Source organism: Hypanus sabinus, chromosome 9 (assembly GCF_030144855.1).
Source record: "Hypanus sabinus isolate sHypSab1 chromosome 9, sHypSab1.hap1, whole genome shotgun sequence".
Lineage (NCBI taxonomy): Eukaryota > Metazoa > Chordata > Chondrichthyes > Myliobatiformes > Dasyatidae > Hypanus > Hypanus sabinus.
This window is the reverse complement of record NC_082714.1, coordinates 69,424,163-69,444,419: the sequence shown is the minus strand read 5'-3', so window position 1 is coordinate 69,444,419 and position 20,257 is coordinate 69,424,163. Positions and strand designations below refer to the sequence as shown.

Here is a 20,257-nt window from a genome sequence, read left to right as displayed (position 1 = left end):
AGCCCTCCAACTACCCACACCCCCACTCCCCACACCATTCCAACTCCTCACACCCCTCCCACTCCTCACACCCCTCCTACTCCTCACACCCCTCCCACTCCTCACACCCCTCCGACTCCTCACACCCCCCACTCACCACACCCCCCAAATCCTCACACCCCTCCCACTCCCAGCACCTCTCCCACCACCACCCCTCCCAAAACCTCCACGGTCTTTGAATCTCCCACTGCACTCAGACTTTCACTGCTTCCAGGCCTAACATTAGTCTCTTGTTTCCAACTCCCCACACCCCCCACTCACCACACCCCACCAACTCCTCACACCCCCCACTCACCACACCCCACCAACTCCTCACACCCCACCAACTCCTCACACCCCTCCAACTCTTCACACCCCTCCAACTCCTCACTCCTCCCACTCTCCACACCACTCCAACTCCTCACACCCCTCACTCCCCACACCCCACCCACTCCTCAATCCCACTACTCCACACACCCCTCCTCCGCACACCCCTCCCACACCTCAATACCCCCACTCCCCGCACCCCCCCAACTCCTCACACCCTCACTACCCACACCCCTCCAACTCCTCACACTTTCACTCCCCACACCCCTCCCACTCCTCACTCCCCACACCCTTAAACTCCCCACACCCCCACACCCCTCCAACTCCTCACTCCCCCCACTCCCAACACCTCTCCCACTCCCCACCCCCCCAAAACCCCCACGCTCTTTGAACCTCCCACTGCACTCAGACCTTCACTGCTTCCACGACTAACATTTGTCACTTGTTTCCAACTCCCCACACCCCACCAACTCCCCACACCCCACCAACTCCTCACACCCCTCCAACTCCTTACACCCCTCCCACTCCCCACACCCCCCACTCACCACAACCCACCAACTCCCCACACTCCTACAACTCCCCACACCCCACCAACTCCTCACACCCCACCAACACCTCACACCCCTCCAACTCCTCACACCCCTCCAAAACCCCACACCCCTCCAACACCCCACACCCCTCCAACACCCCACACCCCTTCCACACCCCACACCCTAAACTCTCCACACTCTTCCAACTCCGCACACCACCCACTCCCCACACCCCTCCAACTCCCCACAATCCTCCCACTCCCGACACCCCGCCAACCCACACCCCCCACTCCCCAAAATCCTCACACCCCTCCAACTCCCCACACCCCACCAACTCTTCACACCCCTCCCACTCCCAACACCCCTCCAACTCCCCACATCCCTCCAACTCTTCACATCCCTCCAACTCTTCACACCCCTCCCACTCCCAACACCCCTCCAACTCTTCACACCCCTCCAACTCCCAACACCCCTCCAACTCCCCACATCCCTCCAACTCTTCACATCCCTCCAACTCTTCACACCCCTCCCACTCCCAACACCCCTTCCACACCCCACACCCTTCCAACTCCCCTCAACCATCCCACTCCCCACCCCTCCCGAAACCCACCACGCTCTTTGAACCTCCCACTGCCCACAGACCTTCACTTCCCCCACCTTGGAACATAGAAGATTGAGAAGAGATTTGATAGAGGTATACAAAATTATGAGGGGTAGAGGGTTTTTCCCACTGAGGTTTGGTGAGACTACAACCAGAGGTCTTGGGTTAAGGGTGAAAGGTGAAAAGTTTAAGGGAAACATGAGGGGAGATTTTTTCACTCCGAGGGTTGTAAGAGTGTGAAACGAGCTGGCAGAACAAGTGGTTCATGTAAGCTCGATTTCAATGTTTAAGAAAAGTTTGGATAGGTACATGGATGGTAGAGATATGGAAGACTATGGTCCCTGTACAGGTTGATGGGTGTAGATAGATTAATGGTATGGCACAGACTAGATGGGCCAAAGGGTCCACTTTGTGCTGTACTTTTCTATGATTCATTAACAGATAATCTGGTCACCATCAGACAGCTGCTTACTGGAGAATGGTCTGGTGGCACTTAGTTCATCATGTCCCCTGAATTACTTCACTTACAATAGTTCTTTGCCTGTGTTGTCTGGTAGCTGTGCAAAGAGATATAAAAGGCAAGTTTTCCCATGGAAAAAAATGAATTTAGTCCTTTTTAGAATTGTAACAGTTTTACTGTAGTATAAATGTAAGAAATATTACATCATTTGATTATTTTAAGCGAAGTAAGCATAGAGAAACACAGCAGCACTCAAGCAGACAATTAAACTAACATTAATGAGATAATGCTTTTGAGAGTCCTCTGTGTGCAATTGTGGGTGGTCTGGAGTTTCAGTTGGTGCAGAACTCTCTGCTTCTTCCCTCTTATCCATCCCACAGAACCACAGCAGAAAGGAAACCAGCTTTGATCTTTGCTTCTCCGATTCACCTAGGAGAGAGAATACAGCTTATTAGAGGAACTTGTCCAAATGGCCAAGCACAAAAGTGGAAAACTAAGAATGCAGACGTTGAATCTGAAACACAAACAGAAAGGCTGGATAAATTCAGCCAGTCGATCAGCATTCATGCAAAGAGAAGACAGTTAAAGTTTTGGGTCAAAGAACTGAGAGAGAGAAAGCAAGTCAGTCTAAGTACAGAGAAGGTGGTGGAGGGCAATGGCTGCAACAAAGGGAATGGAAGTAATATAATCACCTATCAAATGGACAGCTAGTGTTGTGAGGTCTGGATAAGTTTGTAAAGTCTGGCTCACTGGATATACATCTGCGGAATATTACGTACAAATGGTTTGTCCTGATAAAAAGGAGCTTGTATTTCCCTTGTACCAACTACTGCCCTCCCCTTCCATCTCAGTAACTTAGACTAGCTTGCTTCTCTATTGCAGTTTTAATGAAGGCTGTTCTCAATCTGAAGTTATGAAAGGTTTCCACAGGGGCTACCCAACTGGGTGAACTCTTCCTGCACTGTTGTTTCTGCTTCAGAGACAAAACGTCAATTTGAAGGATGTAAGTTTCTTATGACCAGACAAAGTTACATCAATCCGGTGAAAAATACAATCCCTTACAGCATAACTGACTCCACCACTGCCTGAATTCCAAAAATCATGAATTTATTGACAAACTATGAAATAAAGTAGGTGATAGAGAGCCACTTCAGTAAAAGGGATTCTTCGAGATTACATTCCTCACTTAGATCTTCACATGAGCTGCATTCTGTGCACAGTTGATGCCGGGGGAGGCCTCAAGCATCATCAGGATAGCCACAGTAGCCATACCATTAAATTCTGATACACTAATGCACTGCAAATGTACTCCAGGAAATCCTACTACCCACAGGACAGGAGAGCTGGTGGAACAACAGCAAACCCATCTCCAGTAAACTCACACTTAAACCAGGCTAAAAATGATTTGGAATTTCAGAGTCAAGGTCATGCTACAATGATGTCAATGGTAGAAATTGATTAGTACATTGCCTTTTAACAGAAAGATGTTATTGCAGCGTATTCCTTACCTGCTGAGTTGCTGACGTGGCACATGTTGGTGATTTCCTCTGATTCAACCTTAAATTCTTCACATTGCTCTGGATGAGAGAATGGATATCTGTTACGTTCCTTCTGCATTATGTGTCAAAGTAATGTGAGTGAAGCTGCTTACCTGTTGACAGGGTAAATTGGCTTCTTTTGCTGATTCCCTCATGGTTCTTGTTATCTCCTTCAGACCGTTTCTCCCCAAGACTTGGAGCAACTAATGCAAGAAGCAAGCAGTTGATAATCGTGGAAGTTTTCCAGTACCATAATGCTGCTTGTAAACCAAAACCATGCCTTCAATGCTGACCACAACACACACAAAATGCTGGTAGGACACAGCAGGCTAGGCAGCATCTATAGGGAATCCCAGTGGCCACACATTTTAATTCCACGTCCCATTCCCATTCTGATATGTCTATCCATGACATCCTCTACTGTCAAAATGAATCCAAACTCAGGTTGGAGGAACAACACCTTATATACTGGCTGGGTAGCCTCCAACCTGATGGCATGAACATTGACTTCTCTAACTTCCATTAATGCCCCTCCTCCCCTTCTTACCCCATCCCTGACATATGTAGTTATTTGCCTGTTCTCCATCTCCCTCTGGTTCTTCCCTCCTCCCCCTTTCTTTCTCCCGAGGCCTCCCGCCCCATGATCCTTTCCCTTCTCCAGCTCTGTATCACTTTTGCCAATCACCTTTCCAGCTTTTAGCTTCATCCCACCCCCTCTGGTCTTATATCATTTCGCATTTCTCCCTCCCTCCTCTACTTTCAAATCTCTTACTATCTTTCCTTTCGGTTAGTCCTGACGAAGGGTCTCGGCCCGAAACGTCGTCAGCGCTTCTCCTTATAGATGGAGCCTAGCCCGCTCTGTTCTACCAGCATTTTGTGTGTGTTGTTGTTTGAATTTCCAGCATCTGCAGATATCTTTGTGTTTGCCCTTCAATTCTGAGCCTTTCCACCCACACAAGGGAAAATTACATAGTTATGCCCTTTTCTCAAAAATCAAGATAAAGTATTGTCTAATTTCCATCATCAACAAACTGACAAAAGCTATCACCCATGATGCTAAAAGCAAGCATCATCAGAGGTTCGCTCCCTGATGCCAATTTTGAACTTCACTAGAACCACTCAGATCCAGATCTCATCACTGCCTTAGTCCAAACATAGACCAAAGTCCTAAACTCCAGAGTTGACCAAGGCAGAGTTTAAACATGGAAATGTAGAAAACCTACAGCACAATACAAGCCCTTTGGCCCACAAAGCTGTGCTGAACATGTCCTTACCTTAGAAATTACCTAGGGTTACCCATAGCCCTCTATTTTTCTAAGCTCCATATACCTGTCCAAGAGTCTCTTAAATGACCCCATCGTTTCTGCTTCCACCACCGTTGCTGGCAACCCATTCCACGCACTCACCACTCTCTGTTTAAAATACATACCCCTGACATCTCCTCTGTACCTACTTCCAAGGGCCTTAAAACTATGCCCTCTCGTGTTAGCCATTTAAGCCCTGGGAAAAAGCCTCTGACTATCCACACGATCAATGCCTCTTATCATCATATACACCTCTATCAGGTCACCTCTCATCCTCCATCGCTCCAAGGAGAAAAGGCCGAGTTCACTCAACCTATTCTCATATGGCATGCTCCCCTACCCAGGCAACATCCTTGTAAATCTCCTTTGCACCCTTTCTATGGTTTTGACATCCTTCCTGTAGTGAGATGACCAGAACTGAGCACAGTTTAGTCGAGTTTGAAATCAAGAAGTCCTTGTCAAAACTGAAGTTAGTGAGCATCAAGGGGGCAACACACCAGTGATGGAGGCTGATTTAACAAGGACCAAGAGTTAAGACCATAAGATATAGGAGCTGAATTAGACCATTTGGCCCCTTGAGTCTGCTCTGCCATTCAAACCCCGCCTCAGCCACACTCCCCGGCCTTCTCACTGTAACCTTTAGTGCCATATACAATCAAAAACATATCAAGCTCTGCACCCAACAAACTGGCCTCCACAGCTGCCTGTGGTAATAATTTCCCCAAATTCACCACCCTCTGCATTTCTGTTTCAAAGGGACATCCCTCTATCTTGAAGCTGTGCCCTCTTGTTCTAGACTCCCCCACCATGGAAAACATCCTGTCCACATCTACTTTGTCTACGCCTTTCAACTTTTAAAAGGTTTCAATGAGATCTCCCCCCACACCCTTCTAAGTTCCAGGGATTACAGACCCAGAGCTATCAAAAATTCCTCGTATGATAACCCTTTCATTCCTGGAATCATCCTTGTCAACCTCCTCTGAACCCCCTCCAATATCAACTTATCTTTTCTTAGATGAGGACCCTAAAACTGTTCACAATACTCAAGGTGAGACCTCACCAGTGCCTTATAAAGCCTCAGCATCACATCCCTGTTCTTGTATTCTAGATTCTTGAAATGGATGCTAACATTGTATTTGCCTTCCTCACTACCAACTCTACCTGCCAGTTCATCTTTAGGTTGTTCTGTACAAGGATCCCAAATCTCTTTACATCTCAGACTTTTAGATTTTCTCCCTGTTTAAAAAATAGTCTGCACATTTAATTCTACTACCATGACTATGCATTTTCCAACATTGTATTTCATTCACCACTCTCTTGCCAATTCTCCTAATCTGTCTAAGTCCTTTTGCAGCCTTCCTGTTTCCTCAGCACTGTCTGCCCCTCCACCAATCTTCATATCATCTGCAAACTTGGCAATAAAGCCATCTTTTCCATCATCTAAATCATTTATATACAGCATAAAAAGCAGTGGTCCCAACACCGACCACTGCAGATCACCACTAGTCACTGGCAGCCAATCAGAAAAGGATCCTTTTATTCTTACTTACTGTCTCCTACCAATCAGCCAATGCTCTGTGATGCCATGGGCTCTTAACTTGATAAGCAGCCTCATGTGTGGGACCTTGTCAAAGGTCTTCTAAAAGCCCAAATATACATCTACAATATCCCCTTTATCTATCCTGTTTAAAATCTTTCAAAGAATTCTTAAAGAGTGGAGTGACATTTGCAATTTTCCAGTCCTCTGGCACCGTGCCAAAGTCCAATGATTTTTGAAAGATCATTACTAGTTCCTCCACAATCTCTACTGCTACCACTTTCAAAACCATAGGATGCAGTTCATCTGGTCCGGATGATTTATGTACCTTTAGGTCTTTCAGCTTTTTGTGCAATTTGGCCCCTGTAATTGTAACTGCACTTCTCTTCCCTCACACCCTCCAACATCTTCCCTCACACCCTCCAACATCTGGCACACTGCTAGCATCTTCCACAGTGAAGACTGAAGCAAAATATTCATTTAGTTCATCTGCCGTGTCCTTCTTCCCCCACACTCCCCCCCACCCCACCCCCGTTATTATTTCTCTGGCCTCCTTTTCTAACAGTCCTATATCTACTCTCATGTCCCTTTATTTTTTACATGCTTGAAAAGGCTTTTATCTATTATCAATCATCCAGTCCCAGGATTTCATCCAGTGCAGGAATTCTCCAGGCACTGTCCTGGGTCCAGCCATCTGCAGCTGCTTCATTAATGACTTTCCTTCCATTATCAGGTCAGAAGAGGGAAGTTCACTAATGACTGAACAATATTCATTTCCATTTACAATGTAGCTCCACTCAGGTTTGCAGATTGAGTAGAAAAGGCAGCGGCTCATGGCAGTTTGGAGATTTGAGTAGCAGCAAATCAGAGATCGGAAGTCTGAGAATGCATATCTCACTTAGGTTTGCTGAGTCAGTAGAAAAGGCAGCAACTGGTGGCATTTTGGAGAGTTGAGCAGCGGCAAATCGGAGATTAGAAGTTTGAGGAGATGCAGTTCACTAAGGTTTGCAAATTCAGTGGAAAAGGCAGCAACTCACGGCAGTTTGGTGCCTTGAACAGTGGCCAATAAGCATTCAGAATTGATTGGCAAGACCAAATTAAAGTAAGGCAGTGACAAATGGAGTGACCATTGTCAAAGCAGTCATCATTAGAGTAGTCAGATTTAGAGTGGAGACTTTTTAGGCTTTAGAACCTTCTGTGAGAGATGACACCCCGCACCCCGCAGCGACTTGCAGCAGTTTGGAGCTTTGAGTAGCAGCAAATCAGAGATTGAAAGCCTCAGAAGACATAGCTCCACTCTGGTTCCCCAATTGAATAGAAAAAGCAGCTATTCACGGCAGTTTGGTGCTTTGAGCCCTGGCCAATCAGTGATTGGAATTGATTGACAAGACTAAATTAAAGTGTTGAAATTGCAGGGGCCCTGGCAGATATATTTAAAATGTCAGTATCTACTAGTGAGGTGCTGGAGGATTGGAGGATAGCTCATGTTGTTCCATTGTTTAAAAAGGGCTCTAAAAGTAATCCAGGAAATTATAGGCCAGTAAGTTTGATGTCGGTAGTAGGTAAATTATTGGAAGGAGTACTAAGAGATAGGATCTACAAGTATTTAGATAGACAGGGACTTATTAGGGAGAGTCAACACAGTTTTGTCCATGGTAGGTCATGTTTAACAAATCTATTAGTGTTTTTCAAGGAGGTTACAAAGAAAGTGGATGAAGGGAAGGCAGTGGATGTTGTCTACATGGACTTCAGTAAGGCCTTTGACAAGGTCCCACATGAGAGGTTAGTTAGGAAGATTCAATCGCTAGGTATATATGGTGAAGTAGTAAACTGACATTGATTAGACATTGGCTCAATGGAAGAAGTCAGAGAGTGGTAGTGGAGGATTGCTTCTCTGAGTGGAGGCCTGTGATTAGTGGTGTGTCACAGGGATCAGTGCTGGGTCCATTGTTATTTGTCATCTATATCAATGATCTGGATGATAATGTACTAAATTGGATCATGTGCTGATGATACAAAGATTGGAGGTGTAGTGGACAGTGAGGAAGGTTTTCAAAGCTTGCAGAGGGATTTGTATCAGCTGGAAAAATTGGCTGAAAAATGGCAGATGGAGTTTAATGCAGACAAGTGTGAGGTATTGCACTTTGGAAGGAAAAACCAAGGTAGAACATACAAGGTAAATGGTAGGGCACTGAGGAGTGCAGTAGAACAGAAGGATCTGGGAATACAGATACAAAATTCCCTAAAAGTGGCGTCACAGGTAGATAGGGTAGTAAAGAGAGCTTTTGGTACATTGGCCTTTATAAATCAAAGTATTGAGTATAAGAGTTGGAATGTTATGGTGAGGTTGTATAAGGCATTGGAGAGGCTGAATTTGGAGTATTGTGTGCAGTTTTGGTCACCGAATTACAGGAAGGATGTTAATAAGGTTGAAAGAGTGCAGAGAAGGTTTACAAGGATGTTGCCGGTACTGGAGAAACTGAGTTACAGAGAAAGGTTAAATAGGTTAGGACTTTATTCCCTGGATTATAGAAGAATGAAGGGAGATTTGATAGAGGTATATAAAATTATGATGGGTATAGATAGAGTGCATGCAAGCAGGCTTTTTCCACTGAGGCTAGGGGAGAAAAAAAAACAGAGGACATGGGTTAAGGGTGAAGGGGGAAAAGTTTAAAGGGAACATTAGGAGGGGGCTTCTTCACACAGAGAGTGGTGGGAGTGTGGAATGGCTGCCAGATGAAGTTGTAAATGCGGGCTCACTTTAAACATTTAAGAAAAATTTGGACAGGTACATGGATGAGAAGTGTATGGAGGGATATGGTCCTGGTGCAGGTCAGTGGGACTAGGCAGAAAAATGGTTTGGCAAAGCCAAGAAGGGCCAAAAGGCCTGTTTCTGTGCTGTAATGTTCTATGGTTCTATGGTTCTAAAGTAAGGCAGAGACAAGCAGAGTGACTTTTGTTGGAGTGATCCAAGTTAGAGTGGAGATTTTTTAGGCTTTAGCTCTTCAAGGCTTCAGCTAGGAGATACTTCAGCAAGGGAAGTTTAAAAAACAGTATGGAGAGTTTTCCCCATCACAGTTTATTATTCTTTCTTCTTTCTGTGTTCTCAGTTAGAGCAGTAGAGATGCCAAATAGGATGTTGGAATGCTGCTCTTGCAGGATGTGGGAAGGCAGGGAGACCTCCAGTGTCCTTGATGACTACAACTGCAAGAAGTCCATCCAGCTGCAGCTTCTAACACTCCATATTAAGGAGTTGAATCCTGGATCATTCAGAAGGCTGCGGGGGGGGTGGGGGTTGTAGATAAGACATATAGAGAGGTAGTTACACCTGATGTGCAGGACACAGTCCTGAAGGGGAAAGGGGTTAGGGGTTAAACAGCCAGTGTAGAGTAAGCTTGTGGCCGTCCCCCTGAACAACAGGTTTGCATTCTGTTGGGGGATGACCTAACAGAGGAAAGTCACAGTGGGTGAGTCTCTGGCACTGAGAGTGACTCTGTAGCTCAGAAGGGAAGGAGGGGGGAAGAAGAGGTGAACTCTGGTAATAGGGGATTCATTAGTTAGGGGAACAGAAAGGATGAGAATGAGACTCTCGGATGGTATTTTACCTCCCGGGTGTCAGCTTCCAGGACATCTCTGATCGAGTCCTCGGCATTTTTAAGTGTGAGGGTGAACAGCCAGATGTTGTAGTCCATGTAAGCAGCAATGACATGGTTAGGACAAGTGACGAGGCTCTGCGAAGGGAGTTATGTGCTAAGTTAAGGGCAAGATCTTCAGGGTTGTGACCTCAGGATTGCTACTCGCACCACGAGCTAGTGAGGCCAGAAGTAGGAAGATTATATGGTTTAATATGTGGCTAAGCAGTTGGTGTAGGAGGGAAGGCATAAGATTTTTCAATCATTGGGCTCTCTTTCAGGGAAGGTGGAACCTGTACAGAAGAGATGATTTGCACCTGAACTGGAAGGGGAATAATATTGTTCTGGGGAGGTTTGTGAATGCTGCACAGGGGGTTTAAACTACAGTTGCAGGGGATAGGAACCAAAGTGCCAGAACAGTTAGTGGAGAGGTTGTGGAGACAGATACTGTTAAGACCCCAGACAAAGTCAGGAATCAGAAGGTAGAACATGGTGTGACTAGTGTCCTGAGTTGTGTATATTTCAATGCAAGAAGGCAGATGCGATCAGGGCATGAATCAACACATGGACTTATGATATTGTAGCCATTAGTGAGACGTAGTTACAGAAGGAGCAGGACAACATTCCAGGATTCTGGTGTTATAGACACAACAGAGTAGGGGAGATTGAAGTGTGAGTGTGTGAGCTGTCTGTGTGATACCGCATCAGGCATCGGACTGGTGTTAAGTTGCTCAGGGCAAAGCTCAGTAGCAGTTGTTATTGAGCTCTAACATATGCCAGTCAAATGCCAAGGTGAACTCCTACCTTTTGTAAAGGTGGTTCAGCTCAGGTTTGTGGATGCCCCACGACTGACTTACCTGTTTCACTCTGGCTTGCCTCAGAATTGGTCACATCGAAACGGGTGAACCAGGTCAAACGGCTAATCTATAAGATTAAGGAAGAGTAGTATAATACAATGGGCAATAATATTGGTGATGATAGAGCTCACAATAAGCAGTCAGTGGTGAAGTAATGTCTTTCATCTGAATCTCCAGGTAACCAGTGAAGTATGTGTGTGACTGCACCTTAGGTGAGACATATCCACTCACTTCCCCAGGGGGAGAGTTGAAGATTTTCTTCTTGCGACCACAGAGCCAGAAAGAGTGTGTATGGAACTTGACAAGCTCATATACAAGTTGAAGGTGAACAAGATCTTACGTGTGGAGCACTCAGAAGAAAGCCTGCATGGGTCTCAGGGAGAGCGTGCAGACTCCGACTACACAGCCAAGATTACCTTCCTCATCCTTCTCCTGACTGGGTGGGCCCTGACCTGGGCCACTGCTAACTAGGGCATTAAAACCCCTATTTGCAAAAAAGTAAGGATATTATATTGCCACTGAGATGCACCAGGTTTTCAACCACCCAGGAGGTGGAAGGGAGGCAATGGTTCTGATACTTCACTTGCATCGAGGCTCATGCTCTGAGTTGGATTACACCATGCACTTCAGGACCCCTGTGCAGAGTGCGGCTCTTGGAGAGCTGTGTATTGGGGAAATGCCCTTCAACCTCAAAAGCTTCATTACTCTAGTTCTCCATCCAGATCATCAGCCAGACCCCCGGTTTCATTCCCAGAACTATTTCAGGCTGCAGGATCCTCCTCACCAATGCCTGCAGAGCCCATGCAGTTCGGGAGAGCTTCCTCAATAACCCCCCAACCATCCAGGAACATTTGCCTCTACCAGGGAGCAGCAACACCAACGTATCAAATGCCTACTGGGTCCAGAAAATGGCGCCTATCAGAGACGAGTGGCCTCTATCCCACTCTCCCTGTGCCTCTCCATACTCCATCAGCTCTACACACACAGAAGTCTCTGGTAGCTTCCAGTGTAGCAGACAACTTCCTGATTGCACACTGTGTGCAGCTCAGACTTCCTTCTGAACCTGTTTCTCACACCTTCAACATCACGGCCATCCATGGTCTGAGAAATTCAGAGCGTGCCCACAGCCAGTGCACATGAGCATGGGCGAGTGCCAAAGGTCCATCCAGTTCCTCATGATTGACTCTCCCAACATCCCTCTTATCTTGAGTTACTCCTGGCTCTCCAGTCACACCTGCCCCTCATATTGGTCATCCAGTTCACTGCTGAGTTGCCAGACCACCTCATTTGACCTCACCCCATAAGTCTACGGAGATGGAGGGAACCCACAACCTCACCAAGCCCCAGAGGTATTGTGATTTAGCCAGTGCCTTCAGTCAAAGTGAACCTGGCCAGCTACCTCACAGACCATGCGACTGAACCAAAATGACGGCGTTGCTGAGGCACTAAAGCGCAGATTCATTAGCGCATCCCAGTTGACTCTTCTTTGTCCAAAAGAAAGATGGGGATATTTGTTCTTGCATTGACTCCAGAAGACTTAACTAAAATACCTTTAAGAACTGTTACTCTCTCCCCTTTATGGGTAGCACACTTGGAAATCTCCGTGGGGCCCAGATCTTCACCAAAATGGATGTATGGGGTATGTGAACCTGATCTGCATCCCCTAGGGGGAGGAGCAGAAGACTCATTCATAACAGCCACTGGCCACTACAAATACTTGGTGATGCCTTTCAGGCTTTCCAACAGTCCAGCCATTCTCAAGCCTTTATTAACAAGATTCTCCAAGACATGTTCATCTACCTCAACGATATCCTCATCTTCTCCAACGGCCCTTAAGACCATGTCTGTCATGTCCGTTCAGTCCTTCAGCATCTCCTTGAGAATCAACTGTACTGCAGGTTAGACAAATGCCAGTTCCACAGCCTAGTCATTTCCTTCCTGAGTTACGTCTTTTCACCCCAAGGTATAAGCATGGAACCAAAGCAGGCACCATCGTTGAATTGTTCTGACTCCGATCCCTCAAACAGCTGCAGCGTTTCTTGGGCTTTTCATCAGAAACCACAGCCAAATCACTAATCCACTCACCTCCCTCATGGATAACCTAGTCTGCTTCTGTCGACCACACTTTCAAGGACTTCAGAGGATGCTTCACCACTGCAGCCATTCTCTGCCATCCAAACTCCTCTGGACATTTTGTGGACATGTTTGTTTAGGTGCTGAGTCATCCTCTGCTTGCAAAGACTGGATGGGAAGACACACCCTTGTGCCTTCTTCTCACGCAAGTTCAACTCTACACAATGCCATTATGTTGTCGGAGACAAGGGTCTACTCTCTAGTAAATAAGCCTTGGAGGAATGGAGACACTGGCTGATGGGAAACACTGGGCTCTTCCTGACCTGGACTGACCACCAGAACCTCATACCCATACAGGAGACCCACCAGCTCAACCCATGTCAGCATGGCAGGGCCCTCTTCTTTCAGCAATTCAACTTCACCATCTCTTACCAATCTGGGTCCAAGAACTGTAACACAGATACCCTGTCATTACAGTTTGACCCCACTGAAACAGAGACAGACCTTCAGCCCACCATTACCCCCCCAGTTCCTTGCCCCAATCATTTGGGGTCTTGAGAACCAGATTCAGCCTGCAGTACAGCACGAGCCTACTCCAGCCAACACACTTGACAACCTGCTGGCAGCTGTGCACTCTGCACTCCGGTGATCAAACTCCTCACCCCTCTATGGCCATCCGGGAGCTCAGTGGACTCAGGATATTCTGTAATGCCAGTTCTGCTGGCCCATCCTGATTACTGATATCCCCACCTGCCCTCAGTGCACCATACAATTCCTACAACCAATGGCCCTCTGGACTTCTGCAGCCCCTGCTGGCCCTTCGATGCCCACGGTCCCACATCACCATGGATTTCATCATGGGGCCACAATGGTGGAGCAGTTCTCCACTTCATTATCCTCCCATCAGCCACTGAAATAGTGGACTGGTTCTCCAATGTGTAGTTTGTCTTCCTATGGATGAGTGTGAGGACCTCATTACTACCCTGGCTGATTAGTCCCCTCCCTGGACACTTAACATTTCCAATTGGACTCTACCCTTTGCCAGGAAAGCCAGCCAGCATCTCAAGGCATTGTGCAGTTTAAACATATCCACAGCTTCTGCCCATCCTGTTAAGAGTATAATCCAGTAATGATCAGGGATTTTATTCACTAGGGCTTAAGAGGTGGTGTCTACATCTCGGCAGGTGTTCAGCGCAGTCTGCCTGCATTTGACTGGTCTCCCTTACCCTCTTGCTACTGCTGCCAGGGGAAAGTACAGGAGTCTTGGATCTTGAACAAGAGAAAATCTGCAAATTAGGGATGGGCAACTAAATGTTGGCTCAGTCTGTGAAGTCCTCATCGTTTGAATGAATGTAAATAAATCAAAGTCCCTTACCTTGTCAGGCTCTGGAGGTGCAGTACAAAGACTGATGACTACCACGGTGATCAGTGTGAAGACAGTGAGGAGAATGGAGAAGTGCAGGTAATGAACATGTTTGGTGATCAGCGGCCGTTTATCAGGTTGGCCACACATAGGCTCGGGATAAATAAAATCCAAAATCATTCGACAGCAGCCCACCAGGATCCCTAGGAGGAGGCCCCAGAATGCACCCTGTATATACAAACAGAAACAAATGGAAAACAGTCAGACTGATATTCACAGGTTCACAGGATTGTGTTCAAACTTCACAAATACAGAACTAAAATGGCTGAATACCAGAGATCCGGTTTCAGATTACTGCTCACATCTTGACACCAATGGGCTGCAGGCTACCTGGAACATTATCATCAATGCACAGCACAAAGCTGCAGGATGCTTCTCTGTAGCAGAGGAGAGCAGTGGAGCTGCCCTGGCTGTCATTAACCTCCCTCCATCAGGGACAGATACACAGAAAGGTGCCGGAAATGGTCAGTAACATCAGGAAGGATCCCACCCATCCTGCTTATGGTCTGCTTGCTCCACTTCCATCAAGGAGGAGGTTCTTTATATAGCATCGATGCCAGGACCACCAGACTCAAAAGCAGTTAAATTCCCCAAGCAGTCAACACCTCCACCCACTAACCCAGCCCTCCACACCCAATCCACCACTACTTTATCAGTCACCTTATTTACAGACACACCTGTACCTAGCATCACTTTATAGACATACAATCAATCTATAAACAGTGCCTATAAAAATCATTCACACCCCCTGGAAGTTTTCATGTTTTATTGTTTTACAACATTGAATCACAATAGATTTAACATGGCTTTTTTTTGACACTGATAACAGAAAAGGACTCTATCATGGCAAAGAGAAAACAAATCTCTACAAAGTGATCTAAATTAATTACAAATATAAAACACAAAATAATTGATTGCATAGGTATTCATGCCTTTAATATAACATAATAAGACACAGGAGCAGAATTAGGCCATTCGGCCCATCGAGTCTGCTCCATCATTCAATCGTGGCTGATCCTCTTTCCTGCTCCTCAGCCCCACTTCCCGGCCTTCTCCCCATAACCCGTGATGCCATGGCCAATCAAGAACCTATCAATCTCTGCCTTAAATACACCCAATGACCTGGCCTCCACAGCTGCATGTGGCAACAAATTCCATAAATTAACTACCCTCTGGCGAAAGAAATTTATCCACATCTCTGTTTTACATGGATGCCCCTCTATCCTAAGGTTGTGTGCTCTTGTCCTAGACTCCTCACCATCCTTTCCACATCTACTCCGTCTAGGCCTTTCACCATTCAAAAGGTTTCAATGAGATTCCCCCCCACACACATCCCTCTAAATTTGAGAGAGTACAGGCCCAGAGCCATCAAATGTTCCTCATATGATGACCCTTTAATTCCCAGAATCATCCTTGTGACCCTCCTCTGAACCCTCTCCAATGCCAGCACATCTTTTCTTAGATGAGGAGCCCAAAACTGTTCACAATACTCAAGGTGAGACCTCAGCAGTGTCTTATAAAGCCTCAGCATCACATCCCTGCTCTTGTATTCTAGATTCGTGAAATAAACACTAACATTGCATTTGCCTTCCACACCATCGACCCGCAAGTTGACCTTTAGGGCGTTCTGCATAAGGACTCCTAAGTCCCTTTGCATCTCAGATTTTTGGATTTTCTCCCCATTTAGAAAATAGTCTGCACATTTATTTCTTCAATCATTTTCCAAAATCATATTTCATTCATATTTCCGCAACACTACCTGCCCCTCCATCAATCTCTGTATTACCTGGAAACTTGGCAACAAAGCCATATATTCCATCAACTAAATCATTGACATACAGCACAAAAAGAAGCGGTCACTGCAGAACACCACTAGTCACTGGCTGCCAACAAGAAAAGGATCATTTTATTCCCACTCACTGCTTTTTCCTTGTCAGTCCATGCTCTAATCACCCCAGTAACTTTCTTGTAATACCAATTTTTAACAGTCAATCATTCTTCGGGGCACTCCTCTATTTTCATAGATGTTTGTGAAGAAAAAAGAGTTTCAGGATGCATATTGTATACATTTCTCTAACATTAAATTTACTTATTGAAACCCATTGTATGGTACCTTGTCAAAGGCCTTCTGCAAATCCAGACATACAACATCCACTGCATCTCTTTTTTCTATCGTAATCTAGAAACATAGAAAACCTACAGCATAATACAGGCCCTTTGGCCCACAAAGTTGTGCTGAGTATGTTCCTACCCTAGAAATTACTAGTCTTACCCATAGCCCTCTATATTTCTAAGCTCCATGTATCTATCCAAAAGTCTCTTAAAAGATCCTATCCATATCTGCCTCCACCACTGTTTCAGGCAGCCCATTCCAAGCATTCACCACTCTCTGAGTAAAAAATTTACTCCTGACATCTCCTCTGTACCTACTCCTCAGCACCTTAAACCTGTATCCTCTTGTGGCAACCATTTCAGCCCTGAGAAAAAGCCTCTGACTATCCACATGATCAATGACTCTCATCATCTTATACATCTCTGTCAGTTCACCTCTCATCCTCCATCGCTCCAAGGAGAAAACACCAAGTTCTCTCAACCTATTCCCACGCAACATCCTTGTAAATCTCCTCTGCATTCTTTCTATGGCTTCCACATCCTTCCTGTAGTGAGGCGACCAGAACTGAGCACAGTACTCCAAGTGGGGTCTGACCAATCTCCTCTAAGAATTCCAACAGGTTTGTCAGGCAAGATTTTTCCTTAAGGAAACCATGCTGATGTTGTCCTATCTCGTCCTGTGTCTCTCATGTACTCTATAAACTCAACCTTAACAATTGATTCCAACATCTTCCCAACAACTGAGGTCAGGCTAACTGGTCTATAATTTCCTTTCTGCTACCTCCCTCCTTTCTAAAAGAGTGAAATGACATTTACAAATTTCCAGTTCTCCAGAACTATGCCAGAGTCCAATGGTTCTTGAAAGATCATTACTATTGTCTCCTCAATATCTACTTCTACTTCTTTCAGAACCCAAGGGTGCAGTTCATCTGGTCCAAGCAATTTATGTACCTTTAGCTCTTTCAGCTTTTTGAGCACCTTCTCCCTTGCAATAGCAGCTGCACTCACTTCTCTTCCTGCACATCCCCTAGCATTTAGCACACTGCTAGAGTCTTCCACAATGAAGACTGATGAAAAATATTCATTTATTTCATCTGCCATCTCCTTGTCCTCCATATTTATTTCTCCGGCTTCATTTTCTAGCAGTCTATCCACTCTCATCTCTTTTATTTTTGACATACTTGAAAAAGCTTTTGCTACCCACCTTGATATTGTTTGCTAGCTTCATTTCATATTTTGTCTTTTCTCTCTTAATGATTTCTGTAGGTTTTTAAAACTTCCTGACCCTTTGTCTTCCTAATAATTTTTGTTTTGTTGTTTGCCATTTCTTTTGCTTTTATGTTAGGCTTTACTTCCCTTTGTCAGCCATGGTTGCCATTTGATTTGATTATTTGATCATTTGATTATTTCTTTCTTTTTGGAATACATCTATCCTGCATCTTCCTCATTTTTCCCAGAAAATCACACCATTGCTGCTCTGCTATCATCCCTGCCAGCATCTCCTTCTGATTTACTTTAACCCTCTCTTCTCTCATACCACTGTAATTTCCTTTACTCCACTGAAATACTGCTATGCCAGATCTTACTTTCTCATTAACAAATTTCAAGTTGAACTCAGTTATATTGTGATCTCTGCCTCCTCAGGGTTCCTTTACCTTAAACTCCCTAATCGCCTCAGATTCATTACAAAACACTCAATCCAGAATAGCTGATCCCCTAGTAGGGTCAATGACAAACTGCTCTAAAAAGCCAACTCATAGGTTCTGAACAAATTCACTCTCTTGAGATCCATTACCAACCTGATTTTCCCAATCTGCCTGCATGTTAAAATCTCCCATGACTATTATACCATTGCCCTTTTGACACACCTTGTCTATTTCACATTATAATTTGTAGTCCACATCCCAGCTACTGTTTGAAGGCCAGTTTATAACTTCCATCAGGGTCATTTTACCCTTGCAGTTTATTAACTCAACCCACAAGGATTCAACATCTTCTGATCGTATGTCACATCTTTTTATTGATTTAATGCCATTCTTTACCAGTACAGCTACGTCACCTCCTCTGTCTACCTTCTTATCCCTCCAATCCAAATCATCACTGGTGCAGCCAATTGGTTTTAGAAGTCACATAATTAATTAAAAGGAGATCACCTGTGTGCAGTCAAGGTGTATCAATTAAATGCAGTAAAAATACACTGGTATCTGGAAGGTCCAACTGCTGGTGAGCTAGTATCCTGGCAAAAACTAGACCTTGAAGACAAAAGAACACTCCAAGCAACTCTGTAAAAAGGTTATTGAAAAGAACCAGGGTCCCAGAACAGATCTTTGTGGAAGACCACTGGTCACTAAACTCCAGGCAGAACACACTATTACCACTCTCTGCCTTCCATCAGCAAGCCAATTCTGTATCCACACAGCCAAGTTTCCCTGGATCCCATGCCTCCTGACTTTTTGAATAAGTCTACCACGGTAAACCTTAACAGACACCTTACTAAAATCCATATACACTGCATCCGCTGCTCTATCTTCATCAATGTGCTTTGTCACTTCTTCAAAGAATTCAATCAAACTTGTGAGGCATGATCTGCCCCTCACAAAGCCATGCTGACAATCTCTAATCAGACTATGCTTCTCTAAATGCTTGTAAGTCCTGTCTCTAAGAATTCTCTCCAATAATTCACCCACCACAAAAGTAAGTCTCACTGATATATGATTCTCAGGTTATCCCTACTCCCTTACTTGAATAAAAGAAAAAGCCAACCATTTGAGACCACTCCTGTACCCAGTGAGGATGCAAAGATCATCACCAAAGATGTAGCACTTCCCTCACTTCCCACAGTACCCTGTGGTAATCCTCAAAGTACATTGCAGATGCTGTGGTCAAATCAACACGTACAAACTAGCTGGATGAACTCAGCAGGTCGGGCAGCATCTGTTGAAATGAACAGTCAACGTTTCGGGTCGAGACCCTTCATTAGGACTGAAGAAGGAGGGGGCAGGGGCCCCATAAAGAAGGTGGGGGGAGGGTAGAAAACCAATCAGAGGAAAGATCAAGGGGTGGGGGAGAGGAAGCAGGGAGGGGATAGGCAGGAGAAGTGAAGATGGAATCTAAGGGCAAGGCACTATGGGTAGTAGAAGAAAGCAGGTGACAGGCAGCTAGAAGAGGAGACTGAGTGGAAGTGGGATGGGGGAAGGGAGAGGGAGGGAATTACCGGAAGTTGGAGAATTCGATGTTCATACCAAGGGGCTGGAGACCACCCAGACGGTATATGAGATGTTGCTCCTCCAACCTGAATTTGGCCTCATCATGGCAGTAGAGGAGGCCATGTATGGACATATCCGAATGGGAATGTGAAGCAGAGTTGAAGTGGGTGGCAACCGGGAGATCCTGTCTGTTGTGGAGGTGCTCGTTGAAGCGGTCCCCCAATCTGCGTTGGGTCTTGCCGATGTAGAGGAGGCCGCACCAGGAGCACCAGATGCAATAGATGACCCCAACAGACTCACAAGTGAAGTGTTGCCTCACCAGTAAGGACTGTTTGGGGCCCTGAATGGTGTTAAGAGAGGAGTTGTAGGGACAGGTGTAGCACTTATGCTTGCAGGGATAAGTACCAGGTGGGAGATCTGTGGGAGGGGACATGTGGACCAGGCAGTCGCAGAGGGAACAATCCCTGCAAAAAGCAGAGAGGGGTAGAGAGGGAAATATGTGTTTAGTGCTGGGGTCCTGTTGAAGGTGGCGGAAGTTGCAGAAGATAATATGCTGGATCCGGAGGCTGGTGGGGTGGTAGGTGAAGACAAGGGGTACACAGTCCCTGTCGTGGTGATGGGAGGGTGGGGTGAGGGCCG

At 45.7% G+C, this 20,257-nt stretch overlaps 1 protein-coding gene across 3 annotated transcripts in view; it reads right to left on the bottom strand.

The window, feature by feature from the left end:
- Positions 1-2,089: 2,089 nt before the first annotated feature.
- slc5a11 (solute carrier family 5 member 11) overlaps positions 2,090-20,257 on the bottom strand; it is an 80,302-nt gene continuing 62,134 nt past the window's right edge. For 2 of the 3 annotated variants that reach the window (XM_059979879.1, XM_059979880.1), the window contains 5 exons: positions 14,253-14,468; positions 10,805-10,871; positions 3,588-3,677; positions 3,445-3,513; positions 2,090-2,365 (listed from right to left, as the gene is read on the bottom strand). In XM_059979879.1, coding sequence (XP_059835862.1) covers positions 2,154-2,365; positions 3,445-3,513; positions 3,588-3,677; positions 10,805-10,871; positions 14,253-14,468 — 654 coding nt within the window. In that variant the 3' untranslated portion in view covers positions 2,090-2,153. The remainder of the gene's footprint in view (positions 2,366-3,444; positions 3,514-3,587; positions 3,678-10,804; positions 10,872-14,252; positions 14,469-20,257) is intronic. The other variant, XM_059979881.1, reaches the window with a different exon arrangement.